The sequence below is a fragment of the Alexandromys fortis genome, unplaced genomic scaffold, assembly GCF_014885135.2.
Source record: "Alexandromys fortis isolate MF-2015 unplaced genomic scaffold, M_Fortis_MF-2015_v1.1 scaffold_378, whole genome shotgun sequence".
Classification (NCBI taxonomy): Eukaryota; Metazoa; Chordata; class Mammalia; order Rodentia; family Cricetidae; genus Alexandromys; species Alexandromys fortis.
The window spans coordinates 504,983-527,575 of record NW_026068247.1 but is presented as its reverse complement, the minus strand read 5'-3'; the positions used below and the strand labels follow the sequence as shown (position 1 = coordinate 527,575).

General features: G+C 44.5%; 1 protein-coding gene across 1 annotated transcript; it reads left to right on the top strand.

The window, feature by feature from the left end:
- The first annotated feature begins 15,911 nt into the window (after positions 1 to 15,911).
- LOC126494067 (vomeronasal type-1 receptor 90-like) lies at positions 15,912 to 16,887 on the top strand. The gene is given in 2 exon segments (XM_050131293.1): positions 15,912 to 15,953; positions 15,955 to 16,887. Coding segments are annotated over 2 exon segments (975 nt in total).
- The last annotated feature ends 5,706 nt before the right edge of the window (positions 16,888 to 22,593 follow it).

Sequence of the window (22,593 nt, the reverse complement as noted above, 5' to 3'; positions counted from 1 at the left end):
TTTTGTTATCAGGGTTGGGATGATAGGATAAAGAATGTCTGTCTCAACCGACAGAAATCCACTTTCCCTAAGGGAAATGTTTCGGTGAGTTTATGGGGGTAAGAGGTAGAATATTCCAGCACTTGGCAGCATGTATGTCCTTACCCTTTCTTTCAAAACCAGCTTTGAATCTCACGGCATGTGCCCTTGTTAGCACACTAATTTTAAGGAAGGGAAGAATACCAAACCTTTTCCTGCACAGAATTAAACACACACACGCGCACACACCCACACCCACCCACCCACACACACACACACACACACACACACACACACACACACACACAGGAAAAGATAGACACAGAGCAGATAAAATGAAAGATAATTGAGGTATCAGGGCTTCACTGAAGCCCAGCAAATGTAGGTTGTTTCCAGCTGGTACAGTTGCCTGTTTTGTATATGTATTTTTACTTCCTTTCTGTAATTATTATCAAGATGCTATTACACATCATTATGTCAAAATAGTGAGCTACAAGAGGCACATCTGGCCCTGCATGGAGACGTGTGTTTCTGAACTGCTAGTAACTGTCATCTTGATAGATTCCTAACTACCTAAAAGGAAGTAATCTGCTAAGGAACAAAGACGTACTATGATCCCCTTCCTTAAGAGTAGATACTTGGGCATGTCAGCACCATGAACAGAAAAGAACCCTCAGGAGAGCATTCTGTTGCAGACACTTTGGGAAAGTATAAAGCCTACCGCAATATGTAGAGCCTAACGATAGCATCCTGGACAGATTTCCTCCACGATGGACCCTGGCCTTTGCTCACTGTTGCCCATGAGAATGCCTCATGGTATTCTGTAATAAACTCTTGCTGTTTTCTACACTACGCTCTGTGTGAGGTCACTCAACTGAAGTCACAAGGCTCAGGGAGCCCAAAGAAAACCACAGTGAGATCCTGGGAACACATGCTCCACAGTATGTACGGCAACCAGACAAAAGATGAAAGACAAAGCATGGAGCCCTTGAACAACGTGAGAGGCCAGAGAGCACTAACTGACAGAACTTTATGCACACTTAGGAGAAAGCATTGTTCCAGAGGATACAGCTTTTTCTAAGACAAACATTTGACTGGGCTACAATTTACATCTCTCTAGATTTTTAAGGAACATATATCACACTCTATGTCTTCACTGACCACTACTGGACAAAATGAGGAATCAAAAATGGCAGAAACTCTTAAAACTCCACAGGGATGAAAAACAGTAACACAAGCTTGAAGGACCAATGGTGAGCTGGATTGATGGCTCGGTGCTTAAGGCGATAGCTGCCCTTGCAGACTTCCCAGTTTCGATACCCACCACCCCTGTTTCAGCAAAGAACTGTCTGTAACTCCAGGTCCAGAATATCCTATGCCCTCTTTTGGCCTCTGTTGGTGTCAGGAGTGTATGTGGTACCTAGACATACATGCAGGTAAAATACTCATACATGTATCCTTTTAAAAAGGAAGGAAGGAAGGAAGGAAGGAAGGAAGGAAGGAAGGAAGGAAGGAAGGAAGGAAGGAAGGAAGGAAGAGAGACCAATGTCTCCAATAAAAAAAATTCTGTTTGATACGAATGTCAGCACAGCCATAACTTTAGTTTTTCTGCATTTCAAAATAAATTAGACCACACGAAGGAAAGGGAAATGGATTTACTGGCAGGCTGAGCAGAACTGGGAATAGTTACTCACAGCTTCTTTCTCCCTTTCCTGTGGCATGTTACAATTTTATGCAACCAAGACTTCAGACGAAAAGAAATGGTTTCTAGCAACTATGACCTGTGACTTAACTGTCTGCTGTCTTTGAAAAGAACCTTCTCTTCTCTCCTGCCTGCATTTAAATCTTCTCTCATCTCTATGAAGGTGTGGGGCTTATGGTTATTCTGGAACAATAGCCCATTCTATAGCCCAGAGTGGCCTTGCTTCTGCCAATCCTCCTGGCTCAGCATCACCAGGTGGCTAGGATCACAGGCATGCAACACCATACTCGGGTAAGAGCATTTAAAGTTCTTTTTACCACAGCCATTATTCCCCCCCCCAGTATATTTTTCCAGTGTTTACTTTGATCATTGCCTTCCACAATGGACATTTTGATCCAGAAAGAAGGGAACAAAATTAAAAACAAATGTGTACCCCCCCATCTCACACAGAGCCCCACCTGGCTTTCAGTTTTGATATTGCAGACTGAAAGATTCTTCTAGGATGCATTTCTGTATTATGGTGGGTTTTTATCACAAAGGGGTTTCTATGGAAATATTTCTTTCAATGGTAAAGGTCAGTGTTAATTCTTCCGACATCTTTTCTGGCTGCAGTATTGTCTGTGGAAAGCAAATGGAGACCCCGAGCATCATTCTGGTTGCCCCCGTACAACTGCTTTTCTGTTACTCTGAGAAAGCGCTGTGCCCAAGGCAATGTGGAGAGGAAATCGCTTGTGTCAGCTTACAAGCTACAGCCCATTTGTGAGGGAAACCACGGCAGCAGCCCAGGCAGGGACTGAAGAAGAAATCACAGAGGAAGGGCATCTCCCAGCTTGCTGCCCTGGCTTTCTCTGCTACCTTTCTTATTGAGACTCCTTCAGATGATGCTGTCTAGACTGTCTCCACTTGACAACTGATGCTAACTAGCAGATTTCCTTTGCATCTCTTCAGAGCGTTCTGCAAGGTCCCCTCAGAGTATGCAGTGGCCTGCTGCATTGTTCTGCTGGTTGGTTTTTATCAGCATGGCACATGCTAGAGACAACCAGGAAGCGAGAACCTCAACCTGCCATCAGATTGGCTTGTGAGCAAGACTGTGGGACATTTTCTTGATTAATTATTGGTGTGGATGGTGCCTTACTTGGGCCGGTGATACTAGGACAGTGGTTCTCAACCTTCCTAATGCTGTGACCCTTTAACAGTTCCTCATATGGTGTTCCCCAACCATAAAATTATTTTCATTGCTGCTTTATAATAACAATTTGCGACTGTTATGAATTGTAAATATTTGATATGCAGGACAGCTGATTCAGGACTCTGTGAGAGGTTCAAGACCCACAACAAGCCATCAGAAGCAAGCAGTAAGCAGTGTTCCTCCATGGCCTCTGCTTTGATCCCTGCCTTGGGTTCTGGCCTAATTTTATTCAATGATGAGCTGTGATGTGCAAGGGTAAGCTGAACAAACCTTTATCTCCCCAAGATGCATTCATCACAATAGAAACCAAACTAGGACACCTGTCAACTGCAGCAGCTGACCAGGAGAGGAGGTGTGGAAGGCATCTGTCATTCTGGCTTCTGGGTCCATTCCTTCTCCTGAGTGAGATGTGGGCGAGATCTGCTGAGTCCCATAGACTCACAAGGCACCAAAGTCACAGCCAGGGAGGGCCTCAAAGGGACATGGGTGCCTCACCGGGGTTCCTCTTCTCCTCCTGCTAACAATCACTCTCCATCTCTGAAATTTAAGCCAAACCCGTTGTCCTGGCCCGTAGTGAAAAGCCATGGTTTTTACTAAGCCACGTTGTGTGTGTTCATGTTGGGGTACTCAATCACTCACTCAATCAGGCACCAGGGTTAATTCCAGAGAGCATTTGGGGTGTGTTAAATGCACTTCCCAACAGTCTAGCACCTTTAGCCAGTCACCCTCGTGATTTGCACTGGTGCCCGCTGTAGTAGGTGCTAAGATGAGGCCTTTCTTAGCTTGCTACTGGGCATGTACAGTTCATGCCACAGACAGCCTTGTTGGCATGGGGCAAACAAGCGCAGAACTGAGCCTGCAGATGCCAAGGGAGCTTGTGAGTTCTTTTTACAACGGGTCCCCAACCAGGTTTGCATAGGACTGGCCTCGGCATGTTTGTTGTAAGAGGGGAATTCCTAGACCCTAGACTCTAGAATATTCCAGGAATGAGCAGGAAGCATTTCCCACAGGTGAGAATATCCGAAGTAGCAGGACCTGGAGGCAGGGGTGAAATCGCTAACTAAGTATATCCTCCATGACACTTAGGATCCACTAGGTCAGCTGGGGACTCCCTTGGGCCGCTATTTCCTGCAGCGTCCTGCTCCACCCACTAACCTCTTCCCGACTCAAATCCAGCTCCTTAATTTCTCTTCTTCATTTGCCTCTAAGATGGCTAAGGAGTAAGGAGGAACCAAGAGTTGGATTCAAAAGGCAGGAGTCCTGGCACAGGGCTGTCAACCCTGTACTCTGAAAACCGGGTCAGGAGGATTTATGAGTGTTCTAGACAACAGTGTTGCTCAAACAAAGAGAGCGTGTAGGCTTATGGAAGAAAGGGAACATGCAAGACACCTTTCATTCCTTTCTTCGTTCCCTAAAATATGTTTGTAACACACACCGAACTTGTGACGCAAGAAAAAGTCTTTACGAGGTTTCGAGGAAAGCTTGGTGGGTGCGGACCCCGCACTCTCCCACACCGTCGCTTCCCCAGGTCTCTGAGGCTCCTGAGCTCTGGAGGAGATCGAGTACAAACCGCCTACAGGGAGCGAGCTGGAAACCTCTGGCCTTTAGACCTGGAGAGCTAATGCGACAGCGCAGGACAGGCTCCGCCGTTCACGTCACGCCGCGACGCTGACTTCTCTGGCGTGGCGCAAAGACGTCATAGATTTTCCAGCCTTTCCCTCAGGTTTCCTGCGCTCTGGAACAGCGAGGGCCCTGTATGTCACCAAAACGCGCAAGGCGCAGGGCATTGTGGGAGGTACGCAATCCTATCAGGGCAATTCCTCACCGTCCTGGAGTAGGTGAGGGGAACCTGTCTGTCAAGAAACTTTGTCACATACATGCCTAGAACTCAGGTTCCTAGTGGATGTGGGGTCCTATGAAATTGGCAGTATTCGCCATTACACCCATGCCCAGTACACGGCTGCTGGGCTGTGGCAACAATGACAAATCTTGTCATCCTGAACAGCATTTGTGGGATCTAGATACTGTGATCAGTAGAGCCCCAGGAGCCCAGGGATCTTGGTCTCTTTGTACAAGAGATTTACTCTCTGCACGTGAACCTTCTGAGGAGTTAAGAGCACCCTGTGTAGGCTCAGGGCTTGGGAGAGAACAGAGCAGGTGTGGTTCCTCTATCCCAGCCTCCGAGATCTATGGAGGGAATTAGTGAGACAGATTTTTCCAGTGCCTGAGCACAAAAAAACAGAAAAGAGGGCGATGAGGAAATCGAATGTCTGGTAACCTTTCACTGGGGGTGGTGGGAAGTCGTATGCTAAAATTTAGAGGTTTTCTTTGCCCTGTTAGAATAATCCCTGAGATGGGTGGTGTGGGCTGCCATGGTGCACACCAGGCCTCCATGGACCAGATTCTCTGGTTCCATTCCAAGTTCTTACTCAACACCGCTCTACAAGTAGAGGGAAAAGAAGTTAAACCAAATGTTGGCTTCCATAGAATTCTCAAGGACAAGAACCATCATGGCTACTTCAGCCTGTAGAGAATGGTGGTAAATGTAGTTTTATGCACAGTCAGAGAATAGCTCTTTCTTCACAGTAACTGGTATTTGCTTCCTTGCAGCTTTGTCTGCTTTGACAACATTTGCATTCACTCACAGATGTCTGTTTGAGCTGTCATGGCCAAGCACACAGCTTCCTTCTGGGTGTCCTCTGGTGAAAATAAACAAGGTCTATTTTCCCTTGGCTTCCTTAGGGAGCACTCATTGTGTGCAAAACACAGTCTACTACTTCCTTAATTCCCCAGCATCCTGGGAAGTAAGCATTTCCCTCCCAGTTTGACAAGCCAGTAACAAAGGTTCTCTGAAGTTAACAGTGTTCTCAGTCCCATCAGCACATAACAGAGCCAGACCTAACATCCATCCTGCCCTATTCTGGACCACTGGCCATTGAAGAGAATTCCAGACTAGTGGCTACACCCTAGTTCCTAGGAGACATTAACTATCCTCAGGATATCTCAGTTAGTGTACAAGAGGTGGAGCCTAGGAATCTATGTGCAGCACATATGTCTCAAAATGAGAAATCACAATCAATCAATAGATAGACAAGACCTTCGTGAAGGTCTAACAACTCTTCATGATAGAAGCCATAAAGAGACGTGAAGACATGAACATCCTTGATTTAAAAATTGCTATATTTGACAGACCTATAGTCAACGTTATACTAAATTGGGAAATACAAGCATTTCCACTAAATTCAAGAGTGACAAAGGGGTGCCTCTTTCTCTACTTTTATTTACTACAGCCCTTCAAGTATTAGTAAGATTTGAAAATGAAATAGGGGATACAAATGGAAAAGTCAAGCTATTTGCAGATAACATGACCCTCTATGTGCATATGAGACCCTACAGAACCTTTTTGGTGACAAAAATCTCCACAAAGTAGCAGTATGCACAGTGGGGGGGGGTCTGTGCAGCCATAATAATGTGTTGAGAAAGAAACAATCCCATTAGCAAGAACCCAAAGTAAATGAATAAGGTAAAAAGTAACTTACCTTGAAGTAAACCTAACCAAGGAAGTGAAAGACTTAACACAATGAAAATTTTACAACTGAATAAAGAAAGTTCAAGAAGAAAAGGAATTCCTGCGTGCTCCTGGACTGGCAGAATTAATACTGTGAAAATGGCTTTGCTATCAAAAGCAATCCACGGGTTCAATGTAATCCCCATGAAGATTCTAAAGACATACCTCACAGAAATAGGAAAAATATTCAGAATTTATATATAGAAAGACAAAATACTATGCACAGTGAATATGTAGCATAAAATGTTTTGGATGCCAGGGACTGTAGATAACTCTCAGCAGTTAGGAGCATTGGATGCTCTTTTGGGGTACCCAAGTTTGGTTTCTAGCACACTTTTGGGGGTCTCAAACATTCATGGCTCCAGTTGCAGAGAATCCACTACCTGGTTTAGACCTCATTGGACACCAAATGAGCATGCAATGCACTTTCATACATGCAGGCAAAACACTCATAAAATAAAAATCTGCATTTAAAAACTCAGAGAAATGAAAATTTGTTACGGTGAACTCACACAGCAAGTTTACGGTGTGTCTGGAATGTGTGTCTGTATCTCTTCCCCTATCCATGCTGAGTCTTCCAGAGAACAGTGGCTTTCATAAAGTAGGGGAGACAAGAGCCACATCATCTGCCAGGCCAAGCCCTCTGCCACTCCAGCCCCAGAAGACTTCAGGGAACAAGATGACAAGTGGGTGGCGAGAGAATAGGACAGAAGCCCTGTGTACTCGGGACAGAGGAGGAGCATTGGATGCACGTTTTCCAGTGCTCTCCATCTATGGGCTTCCTCCTCTGTCGGAGCCTGCGCCAATAAAGTCAGGTGGGGTATCAGGAAGGAGCCACGAGGTTGAGGAAATGGCAGATTGAAAGAAATCAAGACAGAAAACACAGGACAGATTCGGGATGTCTGTTGGTGAATACCAACCAGCCCCGAGTTTATTTCTCAGCCAGCAAATATACTAATTACAGGCAAAAAGAGATCAAAGAACAGTATAATCAGTTAACTACCTCCCTGCATGGTCCCTGAAAGAAAGAAGCAAGTAGCCTCATTATCTATCCCGTGAGTCCTGCAAAGTTTCTATTTTATTTTTAACTGGAAGTGCTTTTGGCTGCTATTCAACAGCCTCTGTCTTACTAGGTAATGTGTTATTTCTCGTGGGCAAAATTCTCTTTCCCATGGGCTTAGTCAGAACTTTCTCACAGCCTTCAAGAACACTGGAGCAAGCAAAGCAGGCAAGTTTGAACTCAAATTACTTCTTTAAATCACAACTGACCCCAGATGGAAACTGAGTGTGCTCCCACGCTCCTCTCCAGCTGAACTCTGCCTGTGGTGTCCTTAAGGTGCTCATGGAACCACTGTGACAGCATCTGGATGCCCCCCGCATGAGTTGAGCATCTGTTAGAGGGCTCCACCCCTGCCCCGGTACCTTGTGTGGTATCTTAGACAGTAGATGTTACAGTGCTTGCTTATTTGTGTCTGCTTAGTTCCTGGAGTCTCCAGTCCTCTCTGGAAAAAGCGAAGCTTTCATCCTTTGCTCCCGTGTGACCCTCTGACATATTGAGCAGTTATTACAAAGAGCTGTCTTCTAACTCTGAGACCCAGAAGAGGAGGAGGTCAGCCTTGATGACGAGACTTTCTTCTAACTGTGGGTCAGGGCTCTGTCTTGTCTGGAGCTTTATATTACTGCATTTAAAGTATGTAGGAGAACCAAGAATGATTGCATGTCATTTCTGTCACAACACGTAAAGACTTCCTGCCTCCATCAGTGAGGCGGAAGCTGGCCATTCAAACTCCTCTGGGAAAAGAATCCAGCTCGGGGTTGGCCTCAGCCACAGCCACTGTTCTGTTCAAGGTGCCCGGGATTACCTCAGCTCCAAACTCCACAATTCTTCCTTTACTTTTGTTCTTTCTTAAAATTCATTTTTAATGTTTACTGAGGCTCAAAATCTGGAAGCCATAGGACACAGAACCAAGATTTCCTGGAAACAGGAGCTATGGTTGTTTTTTTTTTTAAAAAAAAAAAAAAAAAACAAAACTCTTTCACCCAGCTCCCAAATAAACACATGGGGTCTTATTCTTACTTATAAATGCCTGGCCTTATCTTGGCTTAATTCTTGCCAGCTTTTTTTAACTGGAATTTTCCTGTCTACCTTTTGCCTCTGGGCTGTTACCTTTCTCTAGTCTATGTATCTGTTTTCCTGCTCACTCCGTGGCTGGGTGTCTGCGGCTGGAGTCCTCCTCTCCTCATTTTTTCACTCCTTCCACTCATCTCCCTTCTTCTCTTATTTATTCTCTCTGCCTGCCAGCCCCACTTCTCTCTCTCTCTCTCTCCCTCCCCCCGCCAGCCCCTCCCTCTCTCTCTCTCTCTCTCTCTCTCTCTCTCTCTCTCTCTCTCTCTCTCTCCTGTCTAACTATTGGCCATTCAGCTCTTTATTAGACCAATCAGGTGTTTTTTCTTTATAATTTTTTATTGATTTTTATTGAGCTTTACATTTTTCTCTGCTCCCCTCCCTGCCTCTCCCCTACCCTCTTCAACCATCTCCTGAGGTCCCCATGCTCCCAATTTACTCAGGAGATCCTGTCTTTTTCTACTTCCCATGTAGATTAGATCTACGTAAGTCTCTCTTAGTATCCTCCTTGTTGCTAAGTTCTCTGGAATTGTGGTTAGCAGGCTGGTTTTCTTTGCTTTATGTTTAAAAACCACCTGTGAGTGAGTACATGTGATAATTGTCTTTGTGTCTGGGTTACCTCACTCAAAATAATGTTTTCTAGCTCCATCCAGTTTCCTGCAAAATTCAAGATGTCATTATTTTTTCTGCTGTGTAGTACTCCATTGTGTAAATGTACCGCATTTTCCTTATCCATTCTTTGGTCAAGGAGCATTTAGGTTGTTTCCAGGTTCTGGCTATGACAAACAAAGCTGCTATGAACATAGCTGAGCACATGTCCTTGTGGCACAATTGAGCATCCTTTGGATATATACCCAAAAGTGGTATTATTGGATCTTGAAGAAGGTTGTTTCCTAATTTTCTGAGAAAGCACCATACTGACATCCAAAGGGGTTGTACCAGCTTACACTCCCACCAGCAATGCAGAAGTGTTCCCTTTACCCCACAACCTCTCCAGCATAAGTTGTCATCAGTGTTTTTGGTCTTAGCCATTCTTACAGGTGTAAAATCTCAGAGTTGTTTTGATTTGCATTTCTCTGATGACTAAAGATGTTGAACATTTGCTTAAGTGTCTTTCAGCTATTTGAGATTCCTCTATTGAGAGTTCTCTGTTTAGGTCTGTTCTCCATTGTTTATGGGATTATGTGTTCTTTCGGTATCCAAATTATTGAGTTCTTTGTATATTTTGGAGATCAGACCTCTGTCTGATGTGGGGTTAGTGAAGATCTTTTCCCATTCTGTAGGCTTTTGTTTTGTCTTGTTGACCATGTCCTTTGCTTTACAGAAGCTTTTCAGTTTCAGGAGGTTCCATTTATTAATTGTTTCTCTCAGTGTCTGTGCTCCTGGGTTCTATTTAGGAAGTGGTCTCCTGTGGCAATGAGTTCAAATATATTTCCCACTTTCTCTTCTATGAGGTTCAGTGTGACTGGCTTTATGTTGAGGTCTTTGATCCATTTGGACTTGAGTTTTGTGCATGGTGATAGATATGGGTCTATTTTCATTCTTCTACATGTTGATATCCAGTTGTTGGCGCACCACTTGTTAAATACGCTTTCTTTTTTCCATTTGATATTTTTTACTTCTTTGTCAAAAATCAGGTGTTTGAAGATGTGTGGATTGATATGTGCATCTTCTACTCAGTTCCATTGGTCCTTCTGTCTGTTCTTATGCCAATACCAGGCTGCTTTCAGTACTGTAGCTCTGTAGTAGAGTTTGAAGTCAGGGATTGTGATGTCTCCAGAAATTCTTTTATTGTACAGGATTGTTTGGGCTATCCTGGGTTTTTTGATTTTCCATATGAAGTTGAGTACTGTCCTTTCGAGGTCTTTGAAGAATTTTGCTGGGATTTTGATGGGCATTGCGTTGAATCTGTAGATTGCTTCAATTAGGTGTTTCACAGAGGCAAAGTAACATAACTTTACAAAGTTAAACAAATGGGACATAAAAGAATGCAACACATCTTTGCATCATCAAACAAATACTCCACAGCATAAACAAACGCAACACATCTTTAACTAATGCTACACAACAGGGCGCTCTGTGTGTTGAAGGATCTATGGACAAGCAGCCTGTGCCTCACTGTAGACATGTTGTCAGAAACAAGGAAGTTCAAGTAAGACATTGGAGTCTCTTTTAAGCAGAGAACTATGGAGCAGGGGATTAGTTTGGACTCATTTGGTCCCAGGGCAAATAAGCAAGTTTGGGTTTCTATGTGATTTGACCTGATTCCTCCCGCAGATGTGTCAAGGGAGCTCAGATAAAGCTTGTCCTCAGCTCTCCCCAGATGCCTGTTATCCAGCACAGAGTAAGTACTGTGACAGGCAGGCATGGGGCTCCGCTGGGATGCCACATTTCCATGCTCCCCAGTGGGAACTTGTCACCTTCAACAGACACTAAAATTGCAGAAATGCATTAAAAACTCTCTGTACCTGAGTCTGGGCAGATCTCCTCAGGCAGAGTCCTCACCTCCCACGTCCATCTGGGTAAGTGCTCTGCACCCAAGTGCAGACTCGGAAGGTGGTCGGGTCCCAGGCAGGCTGTGGGAGGAGGAGCAGTGGGGCTCGAGGAGGTTTTCAGTTTCTGCAGAGGAGACGCTGAACTCTGACAGCTCCTCAGCACAAGAACTCTGTGCTGCAGGGCAATGAGGGTGTTTTTCTTAGGATATTCTTTTCCTTAAACTCCTAAAATCACTTAATATTTTATAGAAAGCCAGTTAACGTCATGCTTGATTTATTTTTCTAAACTAAATTACCAAATTTACCCTGTCATCCACATGTTGTATTGTATCATATCTAGACTTTTCAAGAATTGCTCATTTGTATGCAACTTCTTGAGGAGGTGATGTTGTAATTTCATATTTTAAACAAATAACTTAATTTTGCTTCTGGTGGCTTTGCCCCTCACATGGAATGATTGCTGATGTACTGACTTTGATAGTGTGACTATTGAGATGTTCTAAAAGTCTTTCAAAAGAAATGGGCTGTGTGTCCAAAATTCATCTCACAGAGAGCTCTTTACTGACTTGTATCTACTAGAATTTTCTTAAGTGCCTTTGAAATCCCTGTTTAATTTCATAAATTACACATTAGTGGTGTCAGCCCTTAGTCTTGCTCTGCCTGCTGGAAACTGTCCTGAGCCACTGCGATGATGTGGTTCCAGGACACTGATTAATACACAGTGAACATGATTCTAAAGGAGGGGATACGTCCATTAATCTGTTCTGGGTTCTATTCATTAAACAAATATTCCTTACAAAATTTTAAGATAATAGAAATTCCCAAATATAATTTTGTTTGAATAAAGTTTTGGACAACTGAACCCCACCCTGTCCTACTGTCTCTACGTGGTTTTCAGATTTTCCCCAAATTTTGTCCTTTCATGAATCTTTGTGAAAAGATGAAGGGAAGATGCTCACTTCTCTTGTCACCGAGCTAACAGCACACTGGCAGGGAGGTCAGAGGTGCTTAGTGGAAAACCCAGGCTCTCTTATCAGTCATCCCTGGGTCATGAGGGAATCAGGTCGTGCCACAGCGTTGTAGAGGATCCAGTGTTGATGGCTGGAGACTGCGGAGAACTCTAGGGCTTCTTGTTTCTCTACTTAAAATATATATTTCTTTATACTGAATTTATGGAGAGAATTTTAATAGTGGTTATTATAAATATTCTAACTGCAGATGTGACCCTAAGCTGAACTTCACCATTCTGTCCCTGTACAAACTCAGTGGAAAATCCCTAGTTGTTTTCAGAGACAGCTGCCAGTACTCACGAACCCTCCTGTTCGTTCACAGCAGTCCTGGACAGCGGCTGCTTCACTGCATGCCTGCATAGAGCATCTGCACCTAACTGATGTCTGCACAGAGCATCTGCACCTAGCTGATGTCTGCACAGAGCATCTGCACCTAGCTGATGCCGGCTTAGAGCATCTACACCTAAAGGATGCATGTTTTGCCCTCAACATGGTGGAGCCATGTCTCCCTAGTGCCCCTACTTTTCCAAGCAGAATGGCACCATAGGCAGGGCAGGCCACACTGAACTGCAGTTCAAACCCAACCACTTAAAAAGCAGCACCAAATTGCTCCTGAGGTCCAGCCTTCGCTGCTGACTCTCAATGAAGAATGAGCAGATTTTCTTTGCTACTTCTTTCTACTTTCTTTCTTTGCTACCACAGATTTTCCATGTTGGGCATGCTTTTTAATCTGCTTGCATGTCACCCCCACCCTGGGCCAGTACATGAAATTCCCAGACGTGGATTACCCAAACGTGACATTTCAGAAACTCGTGCTCTGTCCCCATGATCTGCTTCCCTGCCTTCAGAGCAGCAAAAGCAGAAGAGTGAGATTTTCCAATGTGTAAAATGTAGTCTTAGCCCAGGGCATGTGGCTATGCAAGGGCCGGCTCAGCAACTAATCAAGCAAATGACACATACACATAAAATAAAAATGAAGAAAGTTTTAAGTCATTTTTTAAATTGATGAATTAGCTCAGAAGTCATTATATGCCTTTCCTTTAATGATCCATGATATTTGCCTAAATGATCCATGTTTGCTTGAGGAACATGATTGCTGAGCAGTTGTCTGTGTCGGATGACTAGCAGGATGCCGGTCTGTAGCCTCTCCTGGTGCTGTATCTAGGAAGGCAACTTGGTGCCCACAGTGGCATCAGAGTATGTCTGAACTTTACTCCGGAAAAAAGGGCTAGTTTTTTTCCCTTGATGTCTCTATAAATTTAACTTGGAGGAAAAGCTTTGCAGTGGTTTTAAAGCAATTACAAAATAAATCCATAGACAATGGTCATTATGGTAAGTTCACAGAACCCACGAAACCCTTTCCCTTAAGTTAGTCACATCACACTGAAAATGACAGCATTCAGCCCCTTTGATTCATAAAAAAATAAAGTTTGGTGTTAGGTAAGGTTTATATTGCTTGGTCTCTAAATCTCGTGTATTTAAAATAAGGCATGTCCTGTTTCTGATGCTATTACTGTGGAAAGATAAGCTTTTCTTCACCGAGATGCACACTGTCACTTTCAGACAAATACTGTCTGTTCTCAGTCAGTGTGGGAAATGAAGTTGATTATACAACAGTGGCGAGAAGAATGGTGGTCAGTCAAGGCCAGAAAGAATGTGGGACTGGACGGAAGTTAGATGCAGAACAGAAGGCACATTGGCACAGGGTCATGACACTCGTGCCTTGTAGCACCGCAGCATGACTGTAGCCCACAACTGCTTGTACATTTTAAAGGAGTCTGAAGGACTGAATGATGCAGAACGCATCAAATGGGGGAAACGCGAGTCAGATAATCCCACACTAGCCCCAAATAGGATCTATTAAGGTTTTTCTTTATTAAAAGGGAAAATTCATGGGACAGGAATGGGGTCCGACATCCATGTGTGGAGCATGGGAAGAGAGGGGTGAGTGGGCGGGACCACGGCTTTTTGATATCCCAAAGCCTTGCCTCAGCCTGGTCCAGCATCTCAAAGGCCATTGGCTGAAGGAGGTTCCCCATAAACTGAGGTTACACACAGAGAGCAGTGACAGTATTTGAGAAGGTGGACACTGTCCTGACAGTAGTCAGAACAGGATACAGAGATGTGTTGAACTATAATGCAACTGCAACCCGCTTCTAAGTATCAGTCATTGCTAAAAACAATGGGCTGAAAAGACACAGTTCAAGGTTTTCAACACGCATCTACCCAGTTCTGAAACACGTAACGTGTTCATGAGTAGTAAACACATCCCTCTTCTCTGAGGGACTTATGGGTCTCTAAGTACAAGGGCATAGCATGAACTATGGGACAGCAGCCATACAAACCTTAACTTTATGATACATTCCTTCTCCATATGTGACTGGAAAAATTACAGCAACATGCCCTTCCTGCTGAAGAGGTTTCATGATTCTATTATATGAATTCTGTTAGCTGGGCAGTAGTGGCACACGCCTTTAATCCCAGCACTCGGGAGGCAGAGGCAGGTGAATCTCTGTGGGTTCGAGGCCAGCCTGGTCTACAAGAGCTAGTTCCAGGACAGGCTCCAAAAGCTACAGAGAAACCTTGTCTCAATAAAACCAAAAAAAAAAAATCTGTTATAAGAACATAAACATGTCTCTTAAATTGTTTTGAATTTATTTATTTTAAGTGTGTGGGTGTTTTGCCTTCATGTATGTCAGTGGACCCTGTGTATGAAGTACCCACCAAGGGCAGAAGAGGGCATATAAACTTGTTTTTAAAAAATTTTAAAAACTTATTTTGAACGGTTTACCAGCTTTTATCTCTGTGGGCTACATGCATGCAGTGCCCATAGAAGCCAGAGGGGGCATCAGATTCCCTGGGACTGAGTTACAGACAATTGTCTCTGCAAAACCCAGTCTTCTGCAAAAACAGCCAGGGCTCTTGGCCATGGAGCCATCTTTCCAGCCCCAACATGTATTTTATAGGAAATATTTCATCAAAGATCTTCATCAGAATTTCTGGTATAAATTAAAATTTGCTTACTTTAATTTTTAAAGTATATAGGTGTAGGCATTATATGCACATGAGTGCGGGTACCACAGAGGCCATAAGAGGGCACCAGACTTCCTGGAGCTGGAGCTTCAGGTGGTTGTGAGCCACTGGACTTAGGGGCTGGGAACTGAACTGCACTGCAAGAGCAGCAAGTGCTCTTAACCTCTGAATCGTCTCTCCAGCCCCATCTCCCCGCCTTTGACTGCAGATGTGACCTTACTAGCTATTTTGGGTTCCTAACTTCACTTCTCCTTAATGATGGACTGTAACCTGGTGATATAAGCCAAATGAACCCTTTCCTCCCTTATGCTGTTTTGGATAGGGTATTAAATCTCAGCAACAGAAACTAAACAAGAAAACGTTCCATGATGCTTCAGGAAAAGCTTTTACTTTTACTAAGAAGTATACTTTCAGTAAAAGTATACCTGGCAGGATGACAAAGACCGAAACCATGTATCATGAAACAATGTCCCTAAAAATCTCTAAACAAGGCAATAAGAAGAAGCATTTCTATAATATGTGATCATTTTAATGCCAAGGAACTTTAGGCAGGGAGGGAGCCCATCAATGTGCCCATACTCCAGCCATGACTGAAAATGATGAGGTATTGGGCTGCAGGGAGACTTAAGTACTGATGGGGGTACTGGGCTGGGTTTATCGGGTTTCTTAATGGCAATAGTGTTGGGTACCAATGATGCTGCTATCGTTTGTGATGAAAACTTTCTCTTGGTTTCTTCCTCAGATACTTACTCTAGCTCCATGTCCCATACAATGAGAAGAATCAACACACACCATGGAGTTGTTAACATACAAAACACACTTTTTCTCTGAATTAGGCTTTGGGATTTCATTCAACAGCATCCTCCTCCTCTTCCATATCCTTGAGTTTCTTCTCGAACACAGGCCCCGGACCACTGACCTGTTCATCGGTCTCTTGGCCCTCATTCACCTTGGGATGCTAACGATCATGGGATTCACAGCTGCGGACACTTTCGCACCTCAGCATACATGGAATGACATCACGTGCCGATCCCTTGTCCACTTGCACAGGTTTTTGAGGGGCCTCTCTCTTTGTGCTACCTGCCTGCTAAGCATCCTTCAGGCTGTCACTCTTAGCCCCAGAAGCTCCTGTTTGGCGAAGTTCAAACATAAATCCCCACAGCACAAGCTGTGTCTCCTTGTCGTGCTGTGGGCCTTCTACACGTCCGGGAGTGCTCACTTCTGGTTCTCCTCTGTTGCCGACTACAACAACACCTCACATGGGCTCTTCTTTGTCACCGAATCCTGCGTTATTTTACCCATGAGCCATATCAGCAGGCACTTGTTTACCGTGATGAGGATATTTCGGGATGTGTCCTTTATAGGTCTCATGGCCCTCTCCAGCGGGTACATGCTGACTCTCCTGTGCAGGCACAAGAAGCTGTCCCGGCATCTTCACAGCAGCAGCCTCTCTCCTAGAGCCTCTCCAGAGATACAGGCCTCCCGCACCATCCTGCTGCTCCTGAGCTTCTTTGTGCTGCTGTACTGTTTGGACTGCATCATGTCTGCCTCCAGACTGATGCACAGCGGCCCCCCGATCCACCACAGTGTTCAGATGATGGTCTCCAATAGCTACGCCACCGTCAGTCCTTTGCTGTTAATTTGTACTGAAAACCGAATTACTACCTTTTTGAAATCCTTTGTACGGGGGAATAGTAAATGTTTAATTATTGAGGCAAAGGTGGGTTCACTTAAGGAGCCGACATGATAGCTGCCGGATGGTAAATCCTGGCCTAGTGCTCATGTGTTTCCGGATAAATTAACATATGACTTACACTTCGTTAAAGCAGCTTCCTTTGAAATATGGATGACCAACACCTCTAGATATTTTAGTAAAATTCTTTCTGTGCATTTCTGCTTGATGTCAGTAGGGAAACCTGTGAGACTTTAGCAGCTTAGGGTAACCTGTGCACTTATCAATAAGCTAAAGTATATAGCACTTTTTAATGTCAATCATCTCAACACTTTGAATTTTGCTTAAATATATAAACATTGCCATTAAGTAGCATATTATCCATGAAAAGTTCTAATAATTATACAAAATAATGATTCAGAGTCTCAGATACTTGTTTGTTCATAGTAACAGCACCTGAACAACGTCAGGTGAAATGTCAGCCACAAAATGACAAGCGTTCTGTAAATCTGCACCTAGAGGGTGGAACTGAGAGTCCTGTAATTTCTCAAGACAGAAAAATGCAGTGGTGTTTGCCAGGGGCTGAGAAAGCGCAAAGCCAGGGATTCTTAATTGGTATAGAATGACCATTTAAAAGCAAAAAACACTAAGCATCTTAAACCAAATAAAAGGCGGAAGTGGTGGGGAGGTGTGGGGGGAGGGGATGAGGGCGCTTGCCACACAGGCATGAGGACAGAATTTGAATCTTCAATGACTATGTAAAAGCCAAGCAGGATGTGAGTTCTTGTAATCCCAGTACCAAGGGGCAGAGACAGGTAGGACCCTAGACTCACTGACCATCCAGCCTAACCAAATTGATGAGGCCCAGGTTCAGCGTGGGATTTGTCTCTGAGAGTAGGGTGGGGCTGGGAAGCTGGGTTGGTGGGTAAAGCACCTGCGGGGCAAGCATGAGGCCCTGAGCTTGAGTGCCAGGCACATTAGTGAACCTGTTCTGGGTGCTCCTCGACGAGGGGAGAAACTGAGAAAGGAGAATCCCGAGAGTCTCTCGGACCAAGTAGCCTGAAGTACACAGCAGAAAAAAGCAAAGAGGTTTGTCTCATAGAAGGTAAAAGGTAAGAATTGACACCTGAGCTGAACCTCTGACCTCCACATACATGCCCTCACATACAGACGCACAGAGAGAGAGAGAGAGAGAGAGAGAGAGAGAGAGAGAGAGAGAGAGAGAAGAGGGAAAGAGAGAATAAATACTTGAATAAATAAGGTGGGGGTGATGGAGGAAGACAGTTAATGTCCATTTCTGGCTTACCCATGTATGTAAAAGCATATGTACATTCATACAAACATGTAAGTATCCAACATTCATATACACACACAAACAAAATTTAAGTGCTAGTGAAAGGATCCTGGTTCCTTGCAGAACTGGGCAATTCAAGGACTTGACGGGATAGAAAGAAAGGAACTTGACTGTCTTTTACCAGAAAGGAAGTGTCCTCCCCTAACAACACAGATGCTCAACAAAGGACTTGGAGTGAAGAAGAGAGATCACTGAAGAACCCACACTGGAAACTGACTCTATAACAAGTTTAGGCTCAGCAGCAGGCTGGACAGGGAGGTGCAAACAGAACACATCACTCCATGTGGACAGACTGAATGACTGCACACAGTCAATGAGAGGGAGAGGAAACTTCCCCAGAAAGAATTCAATTGATGTGCCTAAGGCACACCTTCAGGGAGGGGATGCTTGGAAGCTTGTACCTTCCATTTTTTAATGGTGGGCAGGCACAGTGATTTACTTCCAAAGAATAAAGCAGGAAGAGGGAGAAAATGAAACCGTGGAGAATGAACCAGGCAAAGACAACCTTGACCAAATGATGGAAGATGGCCACAGAAATGACATGTAGATGTTCCATGATCCCTGTTATGACTTCACTTCTGCTTGTTCTTTGAAGACATCTAATAGTCTACACACACACACACACACACACATACACACACACACACACACACACCCCACCCACTACTGTCGAGATACTACAAAAAGGAAAGGTTGAGTTGCTGCTATGGGACAGAAAACACTGGAGTGCAGTGTGCTCCCCTGGATTGGACCTAGAGACAAAAGAAAGGACTAGTGAACCCAAAGGAAGAACCAGAGTCAAGAAAGAATCAAAAGAGAAGGTAAAATTCCAAGAGAAAAGTGAAAATGAAAACAAAATACCAAAACACAGGAATATAAAAAGATCAGTACTAATGAAGAAGCTCATAAATGTGTGTGAGAGAAAGACAGAAGCAGAGAGACAGAGACTCTTAGCAACTAGCTCTGCAACTGGGGGAATGGGAAAAGTAGAAAGGAAGGAAGGAAGGAAGGAAGGAAGGAAGGAAGGAAGGAAGGAAGGAAGGAAGGAAGGAAAGAAGGATAGACAGCCAGGACTCAAAGTTGAAATAAGCAAAATGGAGAGCAAACGCACTAAAAGATACAAATTAAAGAAAAGATTACTCTCTTTCAAAAGATAAAAAAATGGAGCTGAGGGATAACTTGGCCCTTAAGAGCAATGGCTGTTCTTGCAGAGGACCCAACATCTATGTATCAGTCACGATGTCTGTAACTCCAGTTCCAGGGTGATCCAGCAACCTCCTCTGGCCTCTAAAGACGCTGCACACAGGTGGCACACAGACATACTTGCTGGTAAAGCATTCATTCACATAAGATTTTAAAATTAAATTAAAAACTTTAGAAACAAACAAAAACCCACAATGATGCTGGGTCACCTGTATCTGAAAGCCAAAGAATTGTTTAACTCTGGCTTAACGTCACACACAGGATTAAATTTATCAACCACCTAATAAAAAAAATTTTGAGACAGGGTTTCTCTGCAGCTTTGGAGCCTGTCCTGGAACTAGCTCTTGGAGACCAGGCTGGCCTCAAACTCACAGAGATCCACCTGCCTCTGCCTCCCGAGTGCTGGGATTAAAGACATGTGCCACCACCGCCCAGCACACAAATCTCTTAAAAGAAAACTCACTAGTGAACACTCATGACATTCACCTTGGCAAAGGATTCTTAGATCTGAAGCACACGCACAAGCACAAACTTGCACGATAAAACAAAAAATAACTTTTGTGCTCCAGAAGTCATCATCAAGAAAAAAGATGTATACAATGCACGATATATGTAATGGATGATACATATACATATAATGGACAGCATATAGAATTGATGACATACATGGTGGATGACATAGATAGTGGACAGCATATAGAATGGACGTTGCATGTCCATTCCAGGCTGGAATCTCCTATTGTCTCTACAGACCTTCTTGTCTCTCACACACCCTCACCTCACCCCTGAGGTCTGGTTCTCTCTGAAGCAGCAATAGGCTTATGGAGGGAGGAGCAATGTAAAAGTGTCAGTCCTGGCCAGGGCCTATTGGCGCCAGCACCTCTGTCCACGACTAGAAGCCCCAGGTTCCCCAAACCGTGCTGCACACAAGTCACTTTCTAAGTACAAAGGGATGCACTGCACAACGCAGCATGAGCAGCATCCCGAGCCTTCCACTTTCCTGACCCACTCCTAAAATGCCAGCTAAAGCCCCAGGGGTTCTCTGCTTCCACCCCAGATACCCCAAAGTTGGACTGTCTTGCTTTTCTTTGGTGGTGGCTAGACAGCATCTCTCCCAGGTGGCTCTGACCATCCACTATCTCTGGTCTTCCGATTTGGTTCTGATTGTTAAGGGTGCTGTCCTCCTGGCTTGAGAAGGGGGTCTGAGAGGTTCGCTGGAAGGGAGCCGTGCCAGGCTCTAAGGTGGGTTATACTTTTGCCAGGGATTGTCCCTGCTTCAGTAGTGAAGAGCCATGTGTGCAAAGGGGTTGTGCACAGAGTTTCTGCCAGGAGCTGAGCTCTCTGGGGGTGGCTGTGGTCCTGGGTTGGTGATCCTGCTGAACCTACTGTGTTTATGGCCTTCGGCTTCCCTGGGAGAAGCTGACATCATCCCCAGCTTAGCCTCCTCCAACCTGGCGGTGTGCAAGATCTCACCAAACCCGGAGGTGGACCCACCCAAGCTGAGCATGTGGCTGAGCTGGTCCTCACTGGTCCCTGCCTAGTGGAGTCCCTTTGGCGCCCTCAGGCGCCCCAAGACCGTTCATCTTGGGTGCGATGGGTGCCAGGGATTCTCTGTAGTGGTAGCCTCTGCATAGAGGCACGGGCAGTATGCAAACCCACTGCAGCCACCGCTGTCCTGCAAAGAGCACGCCCTGCCCCACAGCTCTCCACCCCAGTCTAATAAAGTGGGGCTCCCTCCGTGGGGCTCAGGAGCAGCGTGAGGTCTGGGTGAGTGCCCCCTTCACTCTGCATAGGTGACAAACTCTCAGGTTGGGGTGAATGAGTGAACTGGGGTGGGTGAGAGACGCAGGCCCCTCTCCCTGTGGCACTGGACTTTGAGTTGTTAAAAACACTGTTATGGTCAAGTTCTTACTGTAAGCTCTGCCTTCTGGCGTTGGGTTTTTGTGAATCCGTAAAAGAGTCCAGGAATGTACAGAATGGGAAAAGATCTTCACCAACCCCACATTGGACAGAGGGCTGATCTCCAATATATACAAAAAACTCAAAAAATTGCTCATCAAAAGAACAAATAATCCAACAACAACAAAAAATTAGGGTACAGACCTAAATGGGGAACTCTCAACAGAGGAATGTCAAACGACTGGAAGACACTTAAGGAAATGTTCAACATCCTTAACCTTCAGAGAAATGCAAATCAAAACAACTCTTAGATTCCATCTTACACTCCTCTATTGCTGGTGTACAAACTGGTACAGCCTCTTTGGATATCAGTACTGTGATTTCTCAGAAAATTAGGAAACATCCTTCCTCAAGACCCAGCAATACCACTTTTGGGTATATACCTAAAGGATGCTCAATCATACCAAAAGGACATGTGCTCAACTATGTTCATAGCAGCATTGTTTGTCATAGCCAGAACCTGGAAACAACCTAAATGCCCCTTAACAAAAAAAAAATGAATAAAGAAGAAGTGGTACATTTACGAGTACTACAAAGTAGAAAAAAATAATGACATCTTGAAATGTGTGGCCAAACGGACGGATCTAGAAAACACCAGACCCAGAAAGATAAATATAATATGTACTCACTCATAAGTGGCTTTTAGACATAAAGCAAAGAAAAACCAGCCTACAATTCACAATCCCAGAGAACTTAGACAACAAAGAGAGACATACGTAGAACTAATATACATGGGAAGTAGAAAAAGACAAGATCTCCTGAGTAAATTGGGAGCATGGGGATCACGAGAGAGGGTAGAAGGGAAGGGGGAAAGGAACGGAGGAAAGCAGAGAAAAATAAATTTAAAAATAAATCTAAAAATAAATTTTAAAAAAAGAGTCTGGGGATGGGGCAACTGCTGACAGTTACTGTACTCTGCCTGGATCCTCTGCCCAGGCCAGTCAATCACATGAGCTTATTCCGGCACCAGCTACTGGTAACACATGTGTTCGTGCACAAACTTGTTGGGCGCTGCAACTAGTAACTTTGTTCAAGTCACTTCTTCCCTCAGAGGCTGGGGAAACTGAGTCTGATCCACCCTAATATCCAGAGCCACGTGATATGTGATCAGCTGTTCCGGAACTGACTGAAGAGGTTCTTTTTGGCAGATACGTGCTAGCCTAGGGTCTCTCTCCCATTTGCAACTTCTATTTGGGTCCAGGAAAGGGGCATCTCTCCGACAAACGTGCCTGTTACATCTTAAGGCAAACCAAACATTACACAAG